At 39.0% G+C, this 12,128-nt stretch overlaps 1 protein-coding gene across 2 annotated transcripts in view; it reads right to left on the bottom strand.

The window, feature by feature from the left end:
* The window catches only part of FUT8 (fucosyltransferase 8), a 287,886-nt gene that overhangs the window by 120,219 nt on the left and 155,539 nt on the right, over positions 1-12,128 (bottom strand). For both annotated transcript variants that reach the window (XM_054530226.2, XM_054530227.2), the window contains exons 3-4: positions 7,464-7,579; positions 7,184-7,346 (exon numbers count right to left, since the gene is read on the bottom strand). In XM_054530226.2, coding sequence (XP_054386201.1) covers positions 7,184-7,346; positions 7,464-7,579 — 279 coding nt within the window. The remainder of the gene's footprint in view (positions 1-7,183; positions 7,347-7,463; positions 7,580-12,128) is intronic.

Below are 12,128 nucleotides of genomic sequence, written 5' to 3'. Positions count from 1 at the left end.
GCTGTGGGTTTGTCATAGATAGCTCTTATTATTTTGAGATACGTCCCATCAATACCTAATTTATTGAGAGTTTTTAGCATGAAGGGTTGTTGAATTTTGTCAAAGGCCTTTTCTGCATCTATTGAGATAGTCATGTGGTTTTTGTCTTTGGTTCTGTTTATATGCTGGATTACATTTATTGATTTGCGTATATTGAACCAGCCTTGCATCCCATAGATGAAGCCCACTTGATCATGGTGGATAAGCTTTTTGATGTGCTGCTGGATTCTGTTTGCCAGTATTTTATTGAGGATTTTTGCATCAATGTTCATCAAGGATATTGGTCTAAAATTCTCTTTTTTGGTTGTGTCTCTGCCAGGCTTTGGTATCAGGATGATGCTGGCCTCATAAAATGAGTTAGGGAGGATTCCCTCTTTTTCTATTGATTGGAATAGTTTCAGAAGGAATGGTACCAGCTCCTCCTTGTACCTCTGGTAGAATTCGGCTGCGAACCCATCTGGTCCTGGACTTTTTTTGGTTGGTAAGCTATTGATTATTGCCACAATTTCAGCTCCTGTTATTGGTCTATTCAGAGATTCAACTTCTTCCTGGTTTAGTCTTGGGAGGGTGTATGTGTTGAGGAATTTATCCATTTCTTCTAGATTTTCTAGTTGATTTGCGTAGAGGTGTTCGTAATAGTCTCTGATGGTAGTTTGTATTTCTGTGGGATCGGTGGTGATATCCCCTTTATCATTTTTTATTGCATCTATTTGATTCTTCTCTCTTTTTTTCTTTATTAATCTTGCTAGCGGTCTATCAATTTTGTTGATCCTTTCAAAAAACCAGCTCCTGGATTCATTAATTTTTTCAAGGGTTTTTTGTGTCTCTATTTCCTTCAGTTCTGCTCTGATTTTAGTTATTTCTTGCCTTCTGCTAGCTTTTGAAAGTGTTTGCTCTTGCTTTTCTAGTTCTTTTAATTGTGATGTTAGGGTGTCAATTTTGGATCTTTCCTGCTTTCTCTTGTGGGCATTTAGTGCTATAAATTTCCCTCTACACACTGCTTTGAATGTGTCCCAGAGATTCTGGTATGTTGTGTCTTGGTTCTCATTGGTTTCAAAGAACATCTTTATTTCTGCCTTCATTTCGTTATGTACCCAGTAGTCATTCAGGAACAGGTTGTTCAGTTTCCATGTAGTTGAGCAGTTCTGAGTGAGATTCTTAATCCTGAGTTCTAGCTTGATTGCACTGTGATCTGAGAGATAGTTTGTTATAATTTCTGTTCTTTTACATTTACTGAGGAGAGCTTTACTTCCAAGTATGTGGTCAATTTTGGAATAGGTGTGGTGTGGTGCTGAAAAAAATGTATATTCTGTTGATTTGGGGTGGAGAGTTCTGTAGATGTCTATTAGGTCGGCTTGGTGCAGAGCTGAGTTCAATTCCCGGGTATCCTTGTTGACTTTCTGTCTCGTTGATCTGTCTAATGTTGAGAGCGGGGTGTTAAAGTCTCCCATTATTAATGTGTGGGAGTCTAAGTCTGTTTGTAGGTCACTCAGGACTTGCTTTATGAATCTGGGTGCTCCTGTATTGGGTGCATATATATTTAGGATAGTTAGCTCTTCTTGTTGAATTAATCCCTTTACCATTATGTAATGGCCTTCTTTGTCTCTTTTGATCTTTGTTGGTTTAAAGTCTGTTTTATCAGAGACTAGGATTGCAACCCCTGCCTTTTTTTGTTTTCCGTTTGCTTGGTAGATCTTCCTCCATCCTTTTATTTTGAGCCTATGTGTGTCTCTGCACGTGAGATGGGTTTCCTGAATACAGCACACTGATGGGTCTTGAGTCTTTATCCAATTTGCCAGTCTGTGTCTTTTAATTTGAGCATTTAGCCCATTTACATTTAAAGTTAATATTGTTATGTGTGAATTTGATCCTGTCATTATGATGTTAGCTGGTTATTTTGCTCGTTAGTTGATGCAGTCTCTTCCTAGTCTCGATGGTCTTTACATTTTGGCATGATTTTGCAGTGGCTGGTACCGGTTGTAACTTTCCATGTTTAGCGCTTCCTTCAGGAGCTCTTTTAGGGCAGGCCTGGTGGTGACAAAATCTCTCAGCATTTGCTTGTCTGTAAAGTATTTTATTTCTCCTTCACTTATGAAGCTTAGTTTGGCTGGATATGAAATTCTGGGTTGAAAATTCTTTTCTTTAAGAATGTTGAATATTGGCCCCCACTCTCTTCTGGCTTGTAGGGTTTCTGCCGAGAAACCCGCTGTTAGTCTGATGGGCTTCCCTTTGATGGTAACCCGACCTTTCTCTCTGGCTGCACTTAACATTTTTTCCTTCATTTCAACTTTGGTGAATCTGACAATTATGTGTCTTGGAGTTGCTCTTCTCGAGGAGTATCTTTGTGGCATTCTCTGTATTTCCTGAATCTGAATGTTGGCCTGCCTTGCTAGATTGGGGAAGTTCTCCTGGATAATATCCTGCAGAGTGTTTTCCAACTTGGTTCCATTCTCCCCGTCACTTTTAGGTACACCAATCAGATGTAGATTTGGTCTTTTCACATAGTCCCACCTTTCTTGGAGGCTTTGCTCGTTTCTTTTTATTCTTTTTTCTCTAAACTTCCCTTCTCGCTTCATTTCATTCATTTCATCTTCCAGGGCTGACACCCTTTCTTCCATTTGATCGCATCGGCTCCTGAGGCTTCTGCATTCTTCACGTAGTTCTCGAGCCTTGGTTTTCAGCTCTATCAGCTCCTTTAAGCACTTCTCTGTATTGGTTATTCTAGTTATACATTCTTCTAAATTTTTTTCAAAGTTTTCAACTTCTTTGCCTTTGGTTTGAATATCCTCCCGTAGCTCGGAGTGATCTGATCGTCTGAAGCCTTCTTCTCTCAGCTCGTCAAAGTCATTCTCCGTCCAGCTTTGTTCCATTGCTGGTGAGGAACTGCGTTCCTTTGGAGGAGGAGAGGTACTCTGCTTTTTAAAGTTTCCAGTTTTTCTGCTCTGTTTCTTCCCCATCTTTGTGGTTTTATCTACTTTTGGTCTTTGGTGATGGTGATGTACAGATGGGTTTTTGGTGTGGATGTCCTTTCTGTTAGTTTTCCTTCTAACAGACAGGACCCTCAGCTGCAGGTCTGTTGGAGTACCTGGCCGGCCGTGTGAGGTGTCAGTCTGCCCCTGCTGGGGGGTGCCTCCCAGTTAGGCTGCTCGGGGGTCAGGGGTCAGGGACCCACTTGAGGAGGCAGTCTGCCCATTCTCAGATCTCCAGCTGCGTGCTGGGAGAACCACTGCTCTCCTCAAAGCTGTCAGACAGGGACATTTAAGTCTGCAGAGGTTATTGCTGTCTTTTTGTTTGTCTGTGCCCTGCTCCCAGAGGTGGAGCCTACAGAGGCAGGCAGGCTTCCTTGAGCTGTGGTGGGCTCCACCCAGTTCAAGCTTTCGGGCTGCTCTGTTTACCTAAGCGAGCCTGGGCAATGGCGGGCGCCCAATGGCGGGCGCCCCTCCCCCAGCCTCGCTGCCGACTTGCTGTTTGATCTCAGACTGCTGTGCTAGCAATCAGCGAGACTCCGCGGGCGTAGGACCCTCTGAGCCAGGTGCGGGCTATAATCTCCTGGGGCACCGTTTCCTAAGCCCGTCGGAAAAGCACAGTATTTGGGTGGGAGTGGCCCGATTTTCCAGGTGCCATCTGTCACCCCTGGAAAGGGAACTCCCTAACCCCTTGCGCTTCCCGAGTGAGGCAATGCCTCGCCCCTGCTTCGGCTGGCGCACGGTGCACTCACCCACTGACCTGCGCCCACTGTCTGGCACTCCCTAGTGAGATGAACACGGTACCTCAGATGGAAATGCAGAAATCACCCGTCTTCTGCGTCGCTCACGCTGGGAGCTGTAGACCGGAGCTGTTCCTATTCGGCCATCTTGGCTCCTCCCCCCCAACACCTCTAAATTCTTAAAACAGCCTGTAAAAGCTTCTAAAAGCCCAAGAATATTACTAATTACTACCAGTTGATTACCCATCTGTGGTTGCAGGCAGAGATTAGGCTCTAATAGTTATTAGCTATCAAGGCCAATCAGGTAAATAAATAGTATTTTGCTAAAAATCTCAGGTGAGTTGAATCTTAGATCAAACTTATGATATTTGGCCCCCAGGCTGCATTTTAATGCCTGGTAATGCAAGTGATGAACAACAGGAGCCAGATTCCAGGAGAGGAAACATGGTGCCCTGACTACTAGGAAACAGCTTCAAGTGAGCAACGAAGGAGGAGTCTTCCTCCCACAGCTCACTGATGGGGTCACTAACCTACAGAGAAATGTGATTTCTACCAGGAAACACAGGCATTGGTGGTAAACTCACAAAGAGAAACAAGGAGTCTGTAGTTGTAGTTCTCAAAGACCAGCAACTTTAGCAGCCCTTAGTATTACTACTACCATTATGATCTGTTTTTCACCACAAACACTTCTGACACCAAATGTGTGCGTTTTCCACATCAGAAAATTCTCCAAATCTCTGTGGACACCAACTAGGTAGTGACACAAACTACCCAGAATTAGCCCAGACCTCTCAGTTCCATAATACTACACCCCACTTCAGATGCCATCGCAAGTACAAAGTGGCCAGGGTACCCACACTCTGTCACATCAGGGGCTCCCACAATGAACTACTCAAGTTCAATAATCTGCTAATAATCTTCTAACCCAGGTAGAAGGCTGCAAAACCCTAATAGAGCCCAAGACTCAAGAGGGCCCTTTTAAGAAGGCAGGCCCATACCCAGGTGGCAGCCTCACTGACTATGGTCCCAGCTACACACCTAGAAACCCATACACTATCATTTGAGCCAATGTAAAAATAAAATGGACTTTTGTATTGTATAAAAATTACCAGAGGCAAACATAAAAGTTTGTTTTGATTTTAATTCTCATACTTAAGGATCTTGAAAATGGTCAGTAAAAGGGTATATTCTACATAATAGAAGTCCTTTCTATTTGTACGTCCGTCAGTTTAAGGGTTATTTCTCTAATATTTGATTGTGTTTTGCTCATTATTTGTATTACTGCATTCTAATCTGGCTTCCTGGAGTTAAATTACTACCCTATGAAGTTATATCCCAGGTTCACTGTCATTTCTGTTTAAGACAGGAAAATAAACTGACTTGGGTACTTTTACTTACCATTTTTGTTTTCAATGAACTACCATTATTTAACATACTAAATGGCACTGTAAGGAATCATAATTCAACAACAACAACAAAATGGAAAATTGATTTATATCAGTTTCTCAGGAGCCCATTTATTATATTCACTTTTCATTTGTACATATGGTCACAAAATATATGTGAGTTATATACACAAATTATATTAATATTTACAAAATAATTCCTTAAAGAATTATTTCAATTCAGCTGGACATGGTAGCCCATGCCTATAATCCCAGCTACACAGGAGGCTGACAAGGGAGGATCACTGGAGACCAGGAGTTCAAGACTGGCCTGGGTAACACAGAAAGACCTCCACATCTAAAAAATAAATAAATAAATATATACATATATATATATATATATATATATATATGAATTAATTTTTAAAAAGACTGGAAAATTAAATTCTCAAGTTATTTGATTACTCAAATCCTTTTTTTGAGACAGAGTCTTGCTCTGTTGCCCAGGCTGGAGTACAGTGGCATGATCTCTGCTCACCACAACCTCTGCCTCCCAGGTTCAAGTGATTCTTGGGCCTCAGCCTCCCAAGTAGCTGGGATCACAGGCATGCGCCACCATGCCTGGCTGATTTTTGTATTTTTAGTAGAGACGGGGTTTCGCCATGTTGGCCAGGCTGGTCTCGAACTCCTGGCCTCAAGAGATCTCTTATCTCAGCCTCCCAAAGTGCTGGGATTACAGGCATGAGCCACCACGCCCAGCCCAATTACTCAAATCTTAAAATTAAACATTCCATCAGAAGTCAGTGGCCAAAATTCTCCTTTACATACAGCATAGTCTACCCAAGTCAAATCCTCTTCAGATGTGAATTGGCCTAAAAAACTGTGATAAGCAAAGAACACAAGCACAAAATTCCATTTCAGAGAAGCTTCGTGCCTAGAATCAGCTTTAGGGTAGAGAAATATTAAGGACAGAATTAGTCAGCATTTGGTTTAGTGGTCTAAGTATGGCCTGACTGCAAGCTGGGCCAAACACATCAAAAAGTCTGTCCAATGTGTGGCCTAATAATTCACTGCCCCTTGAAATCCATGCTATCATATTTCTGTAGATTCATTAATGCTAAAATGATTCCAATAGACAGATTTTTATTTATAATTTCACCTAAAACAACCAAGCAATTTTTCAAAATCATTATAATATTGCTGCTGATGTTAATATGAAATCTCTTACTTGTATGGGGTAATTCTTTTCCTCTTCACAGTAGTAGGCTGTGCTAATACAACAATTTTTCTTTTATTGTTCACTAATGAGACAGTAATTGCCATCAGAATCCTACTGGGAACATAGACTTTTAAATATAACAGGCCTAAAGACAGGTTTCACTGTATTTATAATGATTTTCAGATACGTTTTGTTCTGCATGAATACAACAGCACCAAAATGTTTTCTTTTCTGTGGAAGATAAACTTCATATTATTTAGCAATGTGTGCATAGGAGAAACAAATTTAACCAGGCAGATCTCAGGTACCTCTTTCCAGCAACTAATGGAAGAACAATGAACAGAATGCTCCTTTTTACTTAAAGAAAAAAAAAATCCTGTTAACCTTTCATTAGAAATCCTTAAAAAAATGCTATTTTAAAGTTTTTAATGTTTGAATTAGAAATGTAACCATCAGACTCACTATGAGTTCCAATGTACCGCAATGCAAAACTGCACACTCCACTTCAAATACTGATTATATATAAAGAACATTTATAGAAAGATATTTTAATGTATTGTTGGCTGGTACCACTACCTTCAGAATTTATTTAGAATGTAAAGATTTCTAGAAATACATTTTAATTAATACTTTTTGGTGGTATATTTTGGTTGATGAACTGCACTTGGCAATTACCATCCTTTGGGACCTCAGGTACTCTTCTCCTCTTAAATATTGTAGGTGCTATTTACCTACAATATTTACCACTCAACAGATGGATTAACAAGTCTGTTTCTCATTCTTAGATTATAATCTTTTCTGAAGCCCAAATAAAATGGGAAAGGAGAATAGTACCTTTCATGATGTCCTAAATCCAAAAGAAATTCATCTGCATGTCTTTGGAGTTCATTTCCTTCTAAGTTCTTTAATTTCTTCAATTCACTCTGCAGGAAAAACCAGAGCTCTTTAGCTCCATTTTCAATCCTCCTCCTCAGGATTTCATGATCCTTCCCCAGACCTGTAGTCAAAGAATAGAGAGTTGTAGGATTTCTAACATTTTGATAAAAGGAAACTTTCAATTATCTGTGCTAAAGCCCATATACTGAGGAGGGAAAAACAATGTATAATCACCTACCATTTCTGGTCTGTTTCTTGTAATTTTCAATCTGTTCTTTGGCCTTAACAAGCTGCTCTTCTAAAACGCGTACTCTTCCTATAGCTGGCCCCTGATCAATAGGGCCTTCTGGTATCCTGTAGTTTAGGGAAGAAAATGTAAACATTTAGCTTTTAAACTGTGCAACAAAATACAAGCTCACTTTCTAAAACATTTATACTGTAAACTCCATAAGTTGTTGAACCATATAGCACAAAAGTAGTACCAAATGGAATTTTCTCTTCAAAGGTATATGATTAACCAGTGAAATGGACAATGAAATGATAATAAAGAAAAATAGAAAATAATAATCTACTTCAGAAATCTATGATCTTCTAGGAGTTAACAAACCTCTAGAGCTGTTTCCTAAAAATCTTTCATCCCCAGAGTACCATGATCAGTGGCAAAGAGGGCAATTCTTCATTAGCATTGAGAGTAACAAAAGTGAAGGAAAAAGTAAAGAAAAGGCTTAAAGGGAATAACGAAGCATATCTGAATATGTGTCTAAGGACATGCTCAAACATCAAATATAATGTTTTCTAAATTAATTACAATATCAGACTATGTAAATCTGTCTTTCAATTCATGATGTTAGACTACTAAGCATTGGTCTTATATAGAAAAAACAAAGACAAGAGTAGAAGATAAAACATATTAGAAAAAATTTGCGCCAGGTGTAGCTGCTCATGCCTATAATCCCAGCACTTTGGGAGGCCCAGGTAGGAGGATCACTTGAGCCCAGGAGTTCATGGCCAGCCTGGGCAACACAGCAATCCCCCATCATTACAAAAAATAAAAACATTAGCTGGGCACATGGTGGTGTGTGCCTGCAGTCCCAGCTACTCAGGAGGCTAAGGTAGGAGGATGGCTTAAACCATCCTTGAACCATAGTTCAAGATTACAATGAACTATGATCATGTCACTGCATTCTAGTGTAGGCAGCAGAGTGAAACCCTGTCTCGAAAAAATAAAAATAAAAAATTGAAGATTATTGTTCTATTCATTTCTATCAGCAACAAAAACAATCAGTCAATAATATAAAAGTTGGAACACAGAACAGCAATCCAATATCTCTCACTTATATTATCAACCTCTCTGTTCAACTTAATTCCAAACTGTGCTTGTTCCTGTTTTGTTTTTATGAGACTTATGGCAGTATACTGTACTCCACTTTGATGTACATAATACAATTTTGTGGTAGGCTAAACAAAGGTCTCCCAAAGATATCCATAACCTAATCATGAAATCTGTGACTATTACTTTTTATGGCAGAAGAAACTCTGAATATATAATTAAGGATTTTGAGACTGGATTATCTAGGTGAGCCATTTTGTAATAACAAGTGTCTTCATAAGAGGAAGGCAGAAGAAGATTTTACTACAGAAGAGGAAAAGGTTATGTGGCTGTTAGCTTTGAAGATGAAAGAAGCAATCATGAGCAAGGAACTCATTTTTAGAAACTGGAAAAGGCAAACAAACGAACGAACAAACAAAAATACCCTAGATGCTCTCTTAGAGCTTCTCTAGGGAATCCAGCCCTCCTGACATCTTCGTTTCAGTCCAATGAAACTCATTTCAGCTCTTTGGCCTCCAAAACTCTTAAGAGAATAAATTTATGTTGTTTTAAGCCATAAAGTTTGTGGTATTTGTCAAAGCAGCAATAGGAAATTAATACGTATATATATTGATCCTTTTACAAAATTGTCCTAAAGATTAAATAGCTGATTTTTCTTTCAAAGTCTATTTAAATGAGGAAATGTCTGTAAAAATACTTAGCAGTGTCTGGCAATAAATTTTATGAAGGCTACTATTATATCTGAGCTTTGTCATTTTAGAGATGAGCTGTAATCTCAAAAAGTCGGGGCTATCTATTCTTACCATCATGACCAGTTTAAGGGAACTTAAGTTTTAAATTATAGTTGGCAGAACTTAAATTCAGATGTCAACACAGTCTTTTTTTTTTTTTTGACACAGTCTCGATTTGTCACCCAGGCTGGAGTACAGTGATGGGATTTTGGCTTGCCACAACCTCTGCCTCCCAGATTCAAATGATTCTTGTGCCTCGGCCTCCTGAGCAGATGGGATTACAGGCATGTACCACCATCCCTGGCTAATTTTTTAAAATTTTTAGTAGAGACAGGGTTTCATTGGGTTGGCCAGGCTGGTCTAAAACTCCTGGCCTCAAGTGATCCACCCACCTCAGCCTCCCAAAGTGCTGGGATTACAGGTATGAGCCACCGCGCCCAGCCAACATAGCCTTTTGAGGCAAACACTCTGATACAAAAGGTTTTTTATAGCTTCTCTAACATTTTTTATATAACCTGATAAAACCAAATTAACTGTCAATTACCTACACTACTTCAGAACACATGTTTAATAAAGTAGCTATTGTTACAGCTATACCAAAGTAATTGGAGACATTTTATAATTTCCTGTAAAATTGTATGCATTAACATTGAACAGGAGCATAAAAAAGTAACTATCCTCCAATCATGAGTGTCCAAAGCTAAAGAATATGAATGAAAAAGCCTTCATCTGTATAAGCACAAAGTGAATAATAATAAAATGAATACAGTAGTTAGGTGCACAATTACCCAATTTATGAGCACGCATACATTCACAAATGAGGCATGTCCTGGTATATAGTTTTTTAAAGTTATGTTTCTAAGACTTGGCTCTTAATCTCTTTGTTAATTAGGTGGCTGGTTTCTAGGAAACAATTTGAAAATAGAATAAAACTTCAATCTCTTGGGATTTATTTTGGCAGCAATATGCCATAGGATAGGAATGTCCTTTTTCAGAACATATGTTAGCGATAGAAAAATTGACAATAGAAAGATCATGTCTAGGTTCTCCTTTTTATCTCTTTCTTCAAATATTGGTGGAATAAACATCAGAGGCAAAACAGCCATGAAAAAAATAGCATATGATCTTTTCAGTAGCTTTCCACAAAGAGTTCCAATCTAATTCTAACAAAACATAAGGGAATTAGTAATCTATATTGCCTAATAATCTAATCCAACCGTGAAAAAAAAAAAAAAAACTAGAAAAGAAAAGTACTGGAAAAATCACTCTAAAAAAAAAAATACAGGAGAACTATTCTTTCCAAACTCCATCCAGAAAAGAGTCAGTATACACGAACAGTGTCTTTTCTGAATACTTAGGAAACAATGCTTTCTTACATTCACCATGCCAAAGATACAGATACATAAGACTTCCACTTCTAGCCAAGACATTTACCATCCTGCCTGAAACAACTCAAAATCCAGGTTAGATGTATTAAACAATGATCTAATAAAATTGCAATCAGGCAACAAAGGACAGTGATCACCAGAAAGGAAAACAAATGATGATAGCCCTGTAACTGTCCCAGCGTACTGCATTCAGAGAGTTTCCAGATCACAGTGTATGGAGGGGAAATGCAGATGGAGCCAGTACATTCACTGAGTTGAAGAAATGGAGCTAAGAGTCTAAAAAGACCAAGACACAGTTTGAATAAGAGAGAACTGTAGAGGAGAGAGAACTCCAGAAATCTGCAAAGGTACTATTTTGGAATCAGCAGAGTACTCATCAGCACACACACATAAGGAACTACTCAGGCTGGGGAAAGAACTCTCTAAAAGGATTAGAGGAAGTAGTACCTGACATTCATACAGATTAGGTAGAAACAGTTCCTGATCCTACCAGCCAAACTAGAAAACCGTAATTCATGGGACGCTGGGGAAAATGCTCAGAAGGATTTGGCCTCAATAGCAGGAAAATGTGCCCCAGACCAAACATTGCTTAGGTCCCGCTTAACAATTACTAAAAGACAAAATAGGATCAAATTATTTTAATATAACATAACTACATCCCAGAACAAAATTTAAGAATATTTGTAAATTATACAAGAGCTTCTAGTAACAAACAAGGTAAAATTCATGTCTGGAATCCACAAAAGTTACCAGGCTTGCAAAAAAAACAAGAAAAGACAACCCATAAAGAAGAGTGAAATCAATCTATCAAAACCAACTCAAAACTGACACAGATGTTAGAATCACCATAGAAATAACAGTTATTATGACTGTTTTTCATACGTTCAAAAGTTAGAGACAGGGAAAATATAAAAAAGATGTTAAATTTTTAATAGGCCAGGTGCAGTGACTCACGCCTGTAATCCCAGCACTTTGGGAGGCTGAGGCAGGCAGATCACCTGAGGTCAGGAGTTCAAGACCAGCCTGGCCAACATGGTGAAATACTGTCTCTATGAAAAATACAAAAATTAGCCAGGCATGGTGGCAGACATCTGTAATCCCAGCTACTTAGGAGGCTGAGGCAGGAGAACTGCTTGAACCCAAGAGGCAGAGGTTGCAGTGAGCCGAGATCACGCCTTTGCACTCCAGCCGGGGTGGCAGAGTGAGACTCCATCTCAGAAAAAAAGAAAGAAAGAAAGAAAAAAATTTAATAGATACCCAAGTTGAACTACTACAAATGAAAACTATAATGTCTGAAATGAAAAATATAAAGAATGAGATTTACTGCAGATTATATATTGTAGCGTCTACCCTAAGAAACTAAGAAAAAAAGAGCAAACGAAACTCCAATTAAGTGGAAGAAACGAAGTAATAAAGATCAGAGAGACGATCAATGAAATGGAAAAAAAGAAAAA

This window comes from Pongo abelii, chromosome 15, assembly GCF_028885655.2.
Source record: "Pongo abelii isolate AG06213 chromosome 15, NHGRI_mPonAbe1-v2.0_pri, whole genome shotgun sequence".
In the NCBI taxonomy this organism is placed as follows: Eukaryota; Metazoa; Chordata; class Mammalia; order Primates; family Hominidae; genus Pongo; species Pongo abelii.
Note: the sequence above shows the minus strand (reverse complement) of the source record. Positions and strands in the feature narration are given on the sequence as shown.